The sequence below is a fragment of the Zalophus californianus genome, chromosome 5 (genome assembly GCF_009762305.2).
Source record: "Zalophus californianus isolate mZalCal1 chromosome 5, mZalCal1.pri.v2, whole genome shotgun sequence".
NCBI classification, from domain to species: domain Eukaryota; kingdom Metazoa; phylum Chordata; class Mammalia; order Carnivora; family Otariidae; genus Zalophus; species Zalophus californianus.
In genome coordinates, this window is record NC_045599.1 from 39,515,727 (window position 1) to 39,530,842 (window position 15,116).

Below are 15,116 nucleotides of genomic sequence, written 5' to 3' on the forward strand. Positions count from 1 at the left end.
GAACTTGACTTCAATTCCACATTACATGTTCATTTAAAGCATCTGTTCCTCTCTCAGACAGGTTCTTCATAAGGTATTGACAACATAAGGTAAGTTTCTATGTGGCTGTGTCACCAACTCACTGTGCAGCTTTGGGCAAATCCCTTCCTCAAGATCCCAAATGCAAATGAGAGAGTAGGTTTGTTGAAGTTCAAGGTTATTCCAAGTTTCAAATGACTACAGTAGAATGTAGTCCATGGCTGAGATAAGAGCAAGGAGAGAAAAGGGGCTAGCTCATAATAGGATACCAGAGCTACTCTGAAATCTTTGTTTCATGAGTAAATTATGGGGCTCTTGACCATAAGGTGACCACTGACTTGTTCGAAAATTTCAGCAGATATAATAAGATGCATCAGACACCATTCTAGGAGCTGCTACTAAAGATGCTGAACAAAGCCAATGTTTCCGGCACTCTGTGCAACGCTACATCTAGATAGACCAAAACAGGAGTCTGGAAAAGACATTTCAGCCACAGATGCATTTTGTTTGACCAACACAGTTTTTAACATTTTCTAAACTTGCCAATGTTTTTAAATAATGGGAGATTTCACACAGAAGTTCTCGTTGCTAGCTTCTCTTTTAAAATCTGAATATTTGGCAACACTGAGCTGGCATTTCCACATGGCAGGGAAACACTGGAGCTGAAGAGAAGCTGTCTCCAGCCCACCCCCAGCCTAGACCTCCACCCTCCATTTCTGCCCTGCTCCACGAGGGCCCACGATCCCCACCCTCGCCGTCCCAGAAAGCAACCAAGTGCCAATTCTCTGGTGTCTTGTGCATGTGTGACAGTTGGGTTAGTGGGAAAACAATAAAAAGTTATTTCGACCGTGTTGATTATTATAAAGGGGAAGTACAGAGAGCAGCCACGGAAGAGAACATGGAAAGTTCCAGTGGGATTGCCTTCGTGTCTTTGTTCCTGTCTCCTGTCCTCACCTCCACACACAAAGGTCGAGGCTGACAAAGGTGCGTGGGAAAAAACCGGGGGAGAGGGGTGCTGCAAGCAGGAGACCTAGGTCTGGAAAAAGTTCTATTAATTGTACTTTACACTCGGCGAGTATTTTCCTTGTCCATGCCTCAGTTTTCCCAGCAGTCGAACGAGGAAATCTGCTAGACCAGACACAAAAGATCCTTCCTGTCGGGTCCTAAGAAATTCTCAATCCTCTCTTGGGTTTCCCGCAATACCCGACTTAGTCTTAAAGGAGATCTCGCCTTTCCCCATCCCCGTCTGCAGGCCCGTACCGCCACCCCCAGGTCCCCATCCTCGGCGGCGCTGCCGGGGCGTCTCGGAGGGGAAGGGGGTCACTTCAGGAGAGTCGGGCCTCGGTCTGGGAAGTTGGGGCGCGCTCCGCGTGCGGCGGCTCGGGACCGTGCCAAGGCGCCTCGGGAGCCCCGCCACCGGCTCGGATACGCGCCCGCGGCGCTGTCCCCCGTCTCGCCCTCCCCCGGCGACGCACCGACCCCAGGGGGCTGTCGCTCTCCCAGGCGACCGCCCGGCGGTTTCTGGGGAGGGCGGCGACAGGGGACGCCCGCTGGCTGGCCGCTCCCCGCTCCCGGCCCCTCCCGGAGAAGCTGCGCGCTCGGGCGGCGCTCGGAGCCCCGGCAACCGCAGGTGCCGCCCGCCCCGGGCCAGCCCCGCGCAGCCCCGCGCAGCCCCGCGCCCGCCGCCGCCCACCGCCGCCTACCGCCGCCCGCGCCCAGACAGGTAGGCGCGTTTTCCATGCTGTCTCCTCCGCTCCGGGAGTCCCTCTGCTAGCCCCAGTGCCCCGAGTGGAAGCACCAGTCCGAGCTTCTTGAAGGAGAGAAGAGAGAACCAAGATCTAGGTGAGTGGTGGTCTAGATTTTTATTTTTTAAAATAAACCTGCATGTTCAGGGCGCTGCTGGGAAGCTAGGAAGTTAAAGGGGAAGAGAAATAAGACAAAGACAGGCGGTCAGGACAAGCCACCACAACCAGATAGGTCTGGGATCGAGCCCAGCTTCCTAGTTACTGTGTACCCCCACCTCGTCCGCCAGCCTCTCAGGGATTCAGGTCCAGACCTAGACAGACTTCAATAAACTGGGTGGAGGTAAGCGCGCGAGGTGTTTCGGACCATTGCTCTTACCCAGCTTCTAAACCAGCAGAAACTGCCTTTGATGGTTGGCTTCATCTCCACAAGGATGTTTTCCCCAAGCCCGAAGGATTTGAACATTTACACAGAAAAATAAAATGTGGTGCATTCACACCATGGACTGCTCTGCGGCCCTTAAAAAGCAGAAGTCAGAGCTTCAGAGACCAGCATGCCTAGGTCACAGAGGTGTCGTGGTAAATGATCACAGTAAGATGCAAAGTGTACCTACTCATCCATGTCATTTAGGGGACTTATTTTAAAACACACGGCATGTTGTAAAATCATAGAAAGGGGACTGTAAAACATATACTAGGTTCGTGATTGTGTCTGTCTTTGGGAAGTGTGAAAGGGGAACTAACTTGGCAGGAGGGTTCAGGTGGAAATAATGTTTACCTGTAATTTTTAATATATAAAAATGAGGAAGCGAGGTGGATGAAATCAATGTGACAGAGTGGTATTCCTCACATTGTCTTTCTTGCTGTGTTTCTGAGTGTTTCTTAGTTTAAGAAATTCTGTGTTTCAAATGCAGACTAATTTCTGTGCACACCCTGTGGCAGCGAACCTAACAGTTCCATCAAAGTGGCAACTTTCTCGCATCACAACATGGGTTCTTCAATTCCTAAAGACAACACCTCTTAGCTAAGTGGCCTTAGCTGCTTAGAAAAGCTCACCTGTTGACAGCCCCCCAAAATGCAGGCCAAAGATCATACGTTGGCCTGAGAGAATGAGTCCGCGATGAATACTCTGGTAACTGGCCAGGTCAGGGTAGAATCTAAAAATTTTCTGTGTCCTTATAAGACACATTTCTTTTTCCCTTAGATTTTTCTATGTTTAGGATGTTGGTTTGCATGGGTCGTCACTGTCCTCTAGACATCTTCGGACGATGCTCGTTTCACTCGGCAGACTCAGTGCCAAGAGGTCAGGATAGGTGTGGGTTTGGCGGAGGAGAGTCCTGTAGCTCCTCTGGGCCCCATGCAGCAGGATGGGAAAGACGTGTCTCCATTTTCCTGCCAGAGACGGTTTCTTTCTTTCTGGATATGAGGGAAAATTACCTAATTCGGTTATCCCCTTGGGGAGAAAGAGGGAAAGACCGTTCTAAACTGGATGGGGTGCATTAGGTCCAATGGAGAGGTCCATCCACCTCGTCTTTCCCTAAACAGACACAAAAGTGGTTTCCTGTTGACATATGTCCTTCCCGCTAAAAATCTCTGGATCTTTGGTGAACAAAATTGTCTGCACATCAGGATGGCACCCTGAAATGTGGCAAATTGTGATAATATTTCTCTCTCTTTCTCTGCCTTGACAACTTGCAAGGTCAATGCTTGGTACATCTTATGCTACAGGAACACAGGCTACTTGAGAAAGCCTGAGGAGTGAAGAAAAATGTAAGAATGACAGGATTGGGGCGTAGTGTGAATATTGTGTGTCTTGAGGTTTTACGCACAAAATAAAAGAGAATGTGATCCCGGTCTACAGTGTTAAAAATCTCAACTCGTTAAAATCATTGTTCTCTTTAGGACCAGTCTTCTCTAATGTGATCTGTGGTTCAGTCTTCCCACTATTCCTCGCTTATTCTGGGCTCTAAATACAATAATAAAACACACAGAGCACCCCATTTGCTACTCCCTGACCCACAATGAAACACTAAGGGCATCCCACTTGCTTCTTCCTCATCCCCTTTTGTACTAAAATTAAAAGCCCTTTGTTTTTTTAGAGAGCATATAGAGTTGAGGTCTTTCTGTCCTCCTGATGTCAATAATCCCCTCCGGGGTTACTCCAGCCACCTGTTACCACCTGCCCCCACCCATACCATTTAATTGGTTGCTTCCTAATTGCTGACTCTTTCTTTGCTCTCCATTTAATGATTCTTTTTAAAGTCCATAGGGCACTTTGCCAACAGTTGGCTTTTAGTATGAAAAGTAGCATTTCCTTAATGAGTCTGCCTTCCAAATGCAGTCTTTACTTACATTTTCCTAATGGGAAAATGAGCTTTTCTTCTAGACTTGCCTAGGATCTTCTCAAGTTCTTTTTCAGTAACTCATCCTTCCCCCAGGTTTGCTTGGGACATTTTCTTAAATTCAATCTCTAATCTGTATTTCCGTCATGTGTGAAAAGTCCAAGAGGAAACCAGTGAATAGATGTCAAAAAATCATATATAAGGAAATACAGCTACTATTAAAAATCGTATTCTAGAGGTGGCTGGGTGGCTCAGTTGTTAAGTGTCTGCCTTCGGCTCAGGTCATGATCCCAGGGTCCTGGGATCGAGCCCCGCATCGGACTCCCTGCTCCGCGGGAAGCCCGCTTCTCCCTCTCCCACTCCCCCTGCTTGTGTTTCCTCTCTCGCTGTGTCTCTCTCTGTCAAATAAATAAATAAAATCTTTAAAAAAAAGTATTCTATTCTTTGCAAATTATGTGCCAGACATTGTGCTAATTGCCTTACAGACATTATCTCATTAACTACATCACACGAGCCATATCTGTGCCATGCATGAGATTTGCTGAGACCATATAGCTGAAATGAATTTTTAAATACTGTTTTGCATAAAATCTGGATCTTCACCCCTTTTTTTGTCAGATCTGAAGATCTGGCCCCTGGGCCCATGTTTCCACTTGGCAACAACCTTTTAGATCTGAGAGCAGTGACTTCTTTTAGATGGAGCCTGGATTCTCCAGGTCACCAGGGTCCCCACCAGGCACTGATGTCTTCCACCTGGTCCAGTGTGTGCACCTGCATTTCTGCCTGGCTCTTGTAGGCATGGGAGCTTGTGATTCCCAAGGAAGGCACTGTGGTTTCTGCCATCTTAGAGACGAAAGGTCGAGTAACTGGCCCAAAGCCATTGCTGGTGTCCGTTTTAGAACGAGAGCTCGGGATGCTGCCTCTCCTGACCATTTTCAGGGAGAGTTTTCAAAATGAACAAAGCCATAAAAGTACATTTTTTCAGGGGTTTTAGCTCTTACATACATCCCTTTATTTGAGTTTCAGAGTGGCCAACAATCATGGACCACTTATGCTGTGAAAATACTTATAGGTATTGTCCCAAATCACATTTAACTTGCCTTTGAGGAGAGGATCATCATCAACTTCAAGTTCAGGGGAAGGGGGAAAAAAAGAAACACGTTTAGTGAAATTCAGCAGTTTGCTGGTGAGGTAAAGCCCAAACTCAGACCTTGTTCTTTTTACATTGTCATATCTTCCAGGGTAGGAGGAAAGAGGTGGGAAATGTATTTTTATGACCAAAAAATTAATAAAGTTGTTGATCAAACATCAAAAAAAAAACCTTAACAGATAATATATTCTTAAAAATATGGAGAGTCACAATATTTTTATTATATACTTGACCAGATTTTAAACTTGTTTTCTTACTTAGAGAAATATTTTGCTCCCTTCCTTCTTCGTAAGTCTAAGACCACTCCCCATGAGGCCACGTGCGGGGGGGTCTCCCAGACACCTATTGTTCTCAGTGACTTGTGAAATCATCGTTTTCAATCACAAAAAATTCTGCTCTAGAGGTGCAGATCAGATTAATATTGCAGCCACAGTTCTGTACTCAGGGTTCCTAGGGCACACTATATTGTAAGGATGCCATTTCTTCTTCTCTCCCAGGTATCGAGCTAAGGCTTCCAGATCTGTTTCGACGGAAGATGAATGTTTCTGCCAGGAGAGTTTAACTGGAGGATCTGGGTCTGGGAAGACTTGAGCATGGGAGCCAACACCTCAAGCAAACCACCAGTGTTTGATGAAAATGAGGATGGTAAGAAATATGTGATAACTGTATATAAAGTATAGAATTTTGCAGAATTCAAATATAAATACCTTGTTTCATAAGTGAGTCACGGTCTAAGACTTAAAAAAAAAGAGAACTACAAGAGTAAGCGTGAGGACCTTAGAGGCTAATAGCTGCCTTTTACCTTCCACTTTCCATGAGACCTTGAGCAGTTTTCTTAATTACGACTATACCAATACCCTTTGTCCAAAGGGAGCTGTAGATGGGCACCTGGTGGATAGAAGACCTTGAAATGAAATGATTTGTTGTTCTCTGTGCTGTTTCCCTGACAGCTGGAGTTACCCCTACTGCTAGTTGTTGTAGAAGATTTCTTGTAATACCAAATTGCATCTGAATGATAATCAATACTCATTATATTATAGAGTGGAGTCATGCAAGTAGGAGTATTCTGAGCTTCTACCAGGCATGCTTCAGGGTCCTAGACAAATTTCACAAGGCTGGGTCATAGGAAAATGAATCCGTATTATTGGAGGAAAGGGAAACTTTCAAGGTCAGGCTCAGTAAGAAAAGAAATAAAAGCAAGGGTTGGGCGCCTGGGTGGCTCAGTTGGTTAAGCGACTGCCTTCGGCTCAGGTCATGATCCCGGAGTCCTGGGATCGAGTCCCACATCAGGCTCCCAGCTCAGTGGGGAGCCTGCTTCTCCCTCTGACTCTCTCCCCTCTCATGCTGTTTCTCCCTCGCTCGCTCTCTAATAAATAAATAAATAAAATCTTTAAAAAAATAAATAAATAAAAGCAAGGGTTTTCCTGATTCCCCTGCCATCCCACGGTGAGGCATGTCAGAAGAAGACATGTGCCACCCATATCACTCTTCCTTCCTAGAGTGGAAGCCAGAGGCCTCTCAGAGGGAGGGAGTTCTGCTGATTAGACCACAAAGGAAAAGAATGATGAACTGAAATTCAGGAGTTCTGAGCACTGGTTCTACTCCAAGCTACCTATGGGGTTCAAGAAGTTTACTTATTCACTCTATCTTCAATTTCCTCAATTAAGTGAGAAGATAGGGTAAACTTGAAGGTTGTTTTCTCTCTCTTTTTTTTTAAGATTTTATTTATTTATTAGAGAGAGAGCATGCACATGCATGAGGAGAGGGAGAGAAAGGGAGAGAATCCCAAGCCGACTCTGCACTGAGCATGGAACCTGACGTGGGGCTCGGTCCCACAGCCCTGAGATTATGACCTGAGCCAAAACCAAGACTCATATGCTTAACTGACTGAACCACCCAGCGCCCTTTTGAAGGTTGTTTTCAACTCAAAAATTTAGTTTTGAGATCCTAAAGCCACTTTGCAAAAATTATGAAGCAGCATCTAAGTCAGCCAGGAAAGTCTGTTGTGTTAGAAAGTAAATGTGCTGAAAAAGAAACTGCAAATAATGGTGGTTCAAACAAGATGGATACATTCTTCTTTCTCAAGTAACAAAATAGGTAATGTCAGCAATGTGTGGCTCCAGAAGGCTGCTCCTGCAAAGCCTGCTTCTCTCCTGTTCTTCCCCCTCTTAGTGTCACTCTCACCCTCCTGCCCCAGGACGCTCCCCACCACATCGGCATTCCAGCCACGGGGAAGGGGTCAAGTTGGGAGACTGAGCCCACTTCCTCTGAAGCCTCTGATCTGGCTGTTGTTTATCACTCTGGTGGGCAGGGCCATACCCAGTTACAAGGGAGACTGGGAAATTTAGTTTATTATTTTATATGGCCATGAACCTTCTAAAAATAAGTTCTGTTCTGTTACAAAAGAAGGGGAGAACTAGCTGTTTGACAGCTCGTTATCAGAGGACAACTAGAAGCTTGCTACCATCTCAGTCTTGGGTTCTTTGGATGGACTCTTCTAAACACAAATATCTGACTGTCCCTGGATGCCCTGTCCCCAGTCATTTACTGTCAAGTCAAAGGTGCATCGTTATTACCTGTACAAAGTGTTGCATGGGAACTCTGAATTACACATTTAGAAAATGGTCTTAGTAAACCATTTTTCCACGCTTATTTCTGTCACCTGGCTTTGCTTTATCCAGTAGTAAAGGCAAAGATCTAAAGACCAGTGATGTTACTTGATTTTTCCATCTCTAGAATGAAATGACAAGTAGGCTTGGATTTCACTTGTTTGGTTCACTGTACTCCCTGTGGATTCAGAGATAATGTTGGGCATGAGGCCACGGAGAAGAGAGCAGGAAAGAGAGGCCACGTTCATGTTTGTAACTTGGGAGGGATATAACATTTTAAGGTATTAGGATAGCCTTATAATGAGAAAATAGAGAGCTGTCTCAATTTTCCTTAGTTCAGCCAGCCTTTCTTCTCATGGCGTGCCCAAGAAATCTGGACACCCAAAGTATTGAGGCAAATGGGAAAGAAGGTACCACTTTATGAGTACCTTTGGGGGACTCTGGAGTAACTAAATTGGGGTAAAGTTAGGCCTGAGGAGCAAGGCTGTATGTATGTATATATGTATACATATATATGTATATATAAGATTTATTTATTTATTTGAGAGAGAGAGAGAAAAAAAAAACATGCACGAAGGGGGAGGAAGGGCAGAGGGAGAGAATCAGGTCAGGGCTCGAGCTCATGACCCTGAGATCATGACATGAGCCAAAACCAAGTCGGATGCCCGACCAACTGAGCCACCCAGACACCCCCACAGGTCCTTCATAACCCCTTGTAGGTCACCACCTTTTAGTTGTCCAGCCCCCAGCCCGGTGAGGTCAGCCTACCGCAGTGCCCATAAAGAGAAGAGCTGAGCACAGCAGTATGTCTGTGTGCCCCAGGGGTGAGGCTCTGAGTCTCTCTATGCACACAGTTGCCAGGCAGAAGTAGAAGGGCAAATCCACCTACTAGGAGCCTGTCCCTCTGCTGGACAAGAGGAAGAGAGCTGGAAACAAATTGGCCCCAGCCGCCACTGTGGAGCTCATGTTCTGATGGTGGAAGGCAAACAATAAACAAGTAAACAGATACATAAACAGACAACTTGAGACAGTATTCAAGTGCCACCAAGGTAATGACTCAGGGATCTTATGCAGAGGGACAGGGTGATGGTGGAGAGACCTCTTGAGATAGAGTATGGTCAGGGTTGGCCTTTCTAAGGAGGTGACAGAAAGACAGGAGGCCTTTCTGAGGTGAAGCCTGAAAGATGAGAAGAAGCCACTTCTGCGATGACATGAGAAGAACAGTTCAAGTACAGGAAACTCAAGTCCAAAGTCCAAATAATGACAAAATCGGAAATAAACAGTTGCCCGTATCTTAACATTCTCATGGATATGAGTTTGTATATTATGAAAAGGGAGTGTATTTAATTGCCATATTCACTTGTTTGTTTATAAGATCACTGAGTTTTGGGAGGGAAAGAATGACATTCTGAGCATTCATTTTTTTTTATCAGTGAATTCTATAAAGTTGATTCGACTCCTTTCATAGCTCTAGATTGAGCGCAAGGTAAAATTTTATTTGACTGCTGTAAAGCTTCTGACCAAGAAACAAAAACAGCAAAAAGCACTGACTAATCAAAGAACATTAATGCCTACATCATTTTCTATCTCCTTTTTATATAAATAATCAAACTGGGCCAGAATCTAGGGCACTTAAATGAGCCAATTTAATTATTTTAAAAATATTGCTGAAAGAATCCCAATATGTGATGAAAAAGTGTTGAGTATTTCCTTCAAAGTATTTGCTGTTCCCAGTATACAGATTTGAGAAGAAAATTTGAACAAATTTTCCCAAATAATATTTCAAGATTTCTCCTGGAAAAGTGTTTTGATTCGCTTTGAGGGTAATTAAGGACTAAGATGTTACCGGGTGTCCAGTAAAATATGCTGTTCTTGCTGGAATTCATCCTGACATTTTGTATTTCATGTTGTTCCATCTGATAGTGAACTTATAGAAACATCCTCTGAGCTGTTTATGGCGATCTACATCAGATGGAAACAAAGTAGATTTATAGTGCTGTTGAGTAGAATAAGATCTGCTTCTCTGATTACTGTTATCTTTTGCAAAGTAGATCTCGAATTATGCTAGTTTTGTTTTGTTTTGTTTTGTGGCCTACCTTTCATATTTTAGTACAAATCTCAGTCCTAACTACTTTTCTTTGTTTTGATAAAACATGCATAATAAAATGTACCATTTTAACCATTTTTAAGTATACCTACAGTTCAGTGGCATTAAGTTTTGGGCAACACAGGGGTGCATCATCTATCTCTAGAATTTTTTCATCTTCCCAAACTGAAATCTGGTACCCATTACACAGTAACTACCCTTCCCCTCTCCCCGGCCCCCTGGCACCCCAGTCTTTGGCAGCCATCTGTCTACTTTATGACTCTGTGAATTTGACTAAGTGGGATCATGTAATATTTGTCCTTTTCTGTCCGGCTTATTTCACTTAACATAATGTTTCCAAGGTTTATCCATATTAAATCATTTATCAGAATTCCATTCCTTTTTATGGCTGAATACTATTCCATTATACGTATGTATCACATTTTGTTTATTCTTTCTTTATCAGTGGACATTTGGTTGTTCTACCTTTGACTATACTGTAAATAATACTCCTATAAATGTAGGTGTACAAATATCTGTTTGAGTCCCTGTTTTCAATTCTTTCAGGTTTATACTTAGATGTGGAATTCCTGGATCATGTGGTAATTCTTTAATTTTTTAAGGAAACACTACACTGTCTTCCACCTAATTAGGTTTTGTGTTTTGTAATCGAAGACTGCTTAGCATAGTTGGTGAAAGCACGGGCTCTGCTAGTAGAAACACATATACAGGGGTTTAAATCTCAGCAGCACCATAGACTGGTGATCTAGGTGTTTCTACAAGAAAAATCAAAGGAGACATGTTCTGATCACCCATCATCAAACACAAGAGTCAGTTTGACTAATTATAAAGTGTTCTGAGGGGACTTGAAATACCATGAAAAAAAAAGTCCCCAAACCTAAATAATTACTAGTGAATTAATGTGGGGGAAAAAAACGCCTTCCTATTCTGCAAGTTACTGAACCTCTGTAAAGCTTCAGTTTCTTCCTATATAAAATGCAAATGATAATCGGGCATCCTTCCTTGGGGCATTGTGAGGTTACAATAAAACAATGCAAGTAGAACACTCAAGTAAGGTAAACACCCAATTAATGCTAGTTACATCATTATTTACTAGCAGAATCTCTTAGCATGAGCTCTTTGCTGTACTTCAACTTCAAAAGGAGCAAAATTGATTAGATGCAGCTCTTGTAGATGCCATAGTTAATATGACCCATTCACAATTCTATCACTGAAATTGAACTGACAGAATGGCAGATTTCATGGATTCTCTGAAAACCTACATAACACCCTTTAAAAAGAAGCCAAGTTAATGACTTCACAAAACCATAATCTCATCTGGCTTCTCTTCCATCTCTCCCCTGGGGTGATTGTATTTTCATTTAAGACAAAATCAAAAACTCAGTAGGCTGAAAAATCAATAAACTTTACTTTTTCTGATTTAAGCCCAAAGCTGACTAGTTAAATAATCCCATTTGATCAACAGACACAGTGACAAATGCCCTCCCCTATACTCAACTACTACATGGATACTCTGAGAAATGATTAATGATATGAAAAGACATTTTAAGTTTCCTGAAAGTAAAGAGTAGGCTTGTGATACTTTTTAATGTTTGTAACTTTTTCTTTAAATCTGCTTTATTTCCTCTGTCTGAACACAGTGTTTTTGTTTTGTTTTGCTTGGGCTTTTGCGGGGGGGGGGGGGGGCTTGTTTTATTTTAAAAAAATCAACATTTGAAAAGCCTGATCATTGAGGTTTTCAAGGTGATTTAGGCAAAGAAACTCTTGAATAACAGGGGAAGGTAGACTTGTTTATAATTCAGGGCCTAGCAACAGGAGAGGTCTTGCAAGCTTTGTTAATAGTATGTATTTCTAAGCATATACAAAGAATATAGGGGTGATAAAATTGATGTAATTAAGCCAAGAGACAATTTTCTTCTGGAGTGTTGTAGCTAAGAAAAGTTGGCTTTAGGTTAAAAGCTGCTACAAAAAGTTCATCCGTGCCCTGAGTTTGCAGAGAGAGCCAAATTATTGCATTATTCTTTGAAACTTGCTGAAAACTCAGTGTTCTCCTTTGATTTGGCAACACTTGTCTCCTAGGATGTGTGACTGATTCCATTTTTCCTACATCTTCTTTGGTGGCAGAGGCAATGGGTCCTTCAAAATGTTGGGCCAAAATATTTGACCACAGATTTGCAATCCAAAAGAAATGGGAGGTTACTGAATTGATTCCAGCAAGGAAGGACTTTGAAAAATCTCCTTTGTATAATGTCTATGCATTGTGTTCTGTACCCAGTTGGAGAGGCAAATGAATTTCAGACTTTCCCCTCTCAAACGTGAGTCCTGTTGTCTTATATTATTCACTATTTTATATTAAAATGATTGGGAGAGTATAAGGAGAATTTCTCTTGTGAGAATTGGCTTCTTAAAAAATTAAGGCATCTTGGACGGTCTAACATTTAGTTAAAGCATCTGTCATAAATAACCTCAGCTCCACCGGTTTATAAGAATGGGTGCTTATGGGGGCTTTATTCCCCCCATTCCACGGGATTGGAAGAGTCAGGGAGAAACTAGACAGCCAAAAAAAAAAGACCTCCAAGACTGCTAGTGCTTTTGATTTGCATGTTTCCTGAATGTTTCCTGAGCAGTGAGTTAAGAATACATATTTAGGAGAATCCACTTAAGCTAATGCAGTAAAGCTACATCCTGCCTTCAGAGATTCACAGTGCTTATTAGCATGTTAAAAACTCTGAAAAGTCCTATAATATTGAAATCTCGGGATTCTGATATTTTTCAAACTCATCTCAAAATGAAACCATTTCTGTAAAAAGTCTTTTAATATGTTGTGACACCTCATATTCTGGGGATCTCAACTTGGGAAGTGAAAGGTCATGATTATATCTCTTCTTTCTCTGTTGGAAACATGGTCTGTTCCCATTGATTTTTCCCCCCTCTGGTTTAATGGCCGCAGATTATGACAGGCGAAATCTCTACGGCTAAAGAGTGATTATGTTCTGCAAGGTTTTCTCACCATGAGTTCTTCATGGAGCACAATTCATGTTTACTCAGGTTAATGAGTTAAATACTAGGTAGCTCTGTTTTACTGCGAGATGTTGGATGTTGCTGGTCCAAGTAGGAATTGGATTTGGAAACAGTTCATTTATTCTTTATTGCTTTTTTTTATGAAAGAACATTTTAGTTCAGAGTGTCTTATGAATAAATTGTGGTGTGTAGTTGCTTAGTATTAAATAACACTCAAGTTATGCTAACTTTTTATTTTTATCCAAAGCTATAGACATTTTTTTCAGTTTTCATCTTGAAACTACCTAGGTTGAACTCACTAGGGCTGTAAGCTGGTTTCAGTGTTCAGAACATGTGATTGGTACTCCAAGCCTACTGTCTCCAAGGAGAAAGGCAGTGAAGGAGGATCCAACATCTGCTGAATGGCCTGGCCGCTGCCAGCTCAGTGACCTGCGTGAGTCATCAGTCTACCAATTGAGGTTCTACACATTATACAAGGGCTTCAACTGTGCATTGCTGTGTGACCAGTCATGGAAATTTCATTTGGAAAGAGCCGCAAAAAGCCAGTGATAGAATAATATTCTTGTTAAACTGGGACAGTGAGCCCTGTTTCTATGGTGAAAAAACTGAAAAACTCACGGTGATAGATTTTGAATTCAATAGACCAGCACTTGCTTTATTTTTTTCCTCTTAAGCTATTTCTTCTTCCCTTTCTGGAGTCATATTTACAGTAAAATAAGTCATGTTAACCTTGTTTTATACTCGAGTAGCCTGTGTTTTTTATTTCTGAGAATTACTTCACATAGGGCTTGGCATCCTTTTTGTGTGATGGGCCAAAGAGTAAATATCTTACATTTTGCAGGTCAGTCTCTGTCACAGCTACTCAACTCTGCCATTGTGGCATGAAAGTAGCCACAGATAATGAGAAAACAAATGAAGGTGGCTCTCTTCCAGTAATATTTTATTTATGGGCACTGTAATTTGAATTTCACATCATTTTCACTTGTCACAAAATACTCTGTTTTTTTTCTAAGCATTTAAAAATGAAAAAGCCATTCTTAGCTTACAAGCCATGTAAAAATAGATGGTGGGATGGATTTGGCCTGCAGGTCAACCCCTGATCCACAGCATCCTGCAAACATTTATTCACATGTTCTGTGGACCCCTCTCATATGCATCCACATGGCCCTCTAGCTTTAAACTGAGAGGCCAGGCAAGGAGACTGGTATCTGTTCTCCATAGATGCTTAAAGTCACTCTTCACTGACTCTCTCTTGGTTGATCAGTGTGAGCCAATGGAAGTATACTTGGGCCAGAAAATCAACTGTTACAATGGATCAAAGGTATTATGTTTATAATATATATTATTTGAAAGTCATACAGACTAGGTTCAAATAAATGGGTACCACCCTGTAATTCATCTGAAATATCACTAGGTGGAATTTATTTCCTATTAGGGGCATTTCTTCAACTGAGGGGCATCAAACAACCGGGTGGTATTGATCACCTCCATTCTACCCCATACTGTTGTACTTTCCAGTTTAAGGAAATAGCCAGTGTATTTTTGACTTCTGAGCATATTCATGAATTGGGGTTCAGGCAGCAGGAAAAGAAGCCGTTGGTGCCCATTGCTTGGTCTTGGCACCAGTAATGGGTGTCAGTAAATCCCAGACGCCCTGGGGCAGAGTTTCATAAAAAGGAAGTGCTGACTATGCAAACAGATGCCATCAATTGGCCTTGGAGGCTGCTTCTCTGGAGAAGGCCCAAATACATCTTTAAAGGACCTGCCAAGCTCCACATGTATTAGTGGCAACCATTTGCTGCCAACCATTTGGGAAGATTAAGGGTTAGTGAGCCAGCTAAGTAATTTTTCATCAGGGGATCACAAGTGATATGTTCTAGAGCTGACCTTCAACTTCAGCTAGTATCATGGTGTCACTTATAGGCTAAACCAGTGGCTCCCAGACACCCTCTCTGGACAAATGCCAACCTATGGCAAGGCTTTTCTTCATCTATGGTGAAAGGAGAAAAACGAGGGCAATGCAATAAGCTTCTCAGAAAGCTTATACCACTAAAAATTTCAGTTCTAAGATTGCATGCTCTCTTGTGTGTGTGTTTACTGTTTAAGGATTGTGGAAATAGAAATTTT

The 15,116-nt window shown here is 42.6% G+C and overlaps 1 protein-coding gene across 2 annotated transcripts in view; it reads left to right on the forward strand.

The window, feature by feature from the left end:
* The first annotated feature begins 1,730 nt into the window (after window positions 1-1,730).
* STK32A (serine/threonine kinase 32A) overlaps window positions 1,731-15,116 on the forward strand; it is a 128,906-nt gene continuing 115,520 nt past the window's right edge. For both annotated transcript variants that reach the window (XM_027605843.2, XM_027605844.2), the window contains exons 1-2: window positions 1,731-1,860; window positions 5,750-5,897. In XM_027605843.2, coding sequence (XP_027461644.1) covers window positions 5,792-5,897 — 106 coding nt within the window. In that variant the 5' untranslated portion in view covers window positions 1,731-1,860; window positions 5,750-5,791. The remainder of the gene's footprint in view (window positions 1,861-5,749; window positions 5,898-15,116) is intronic.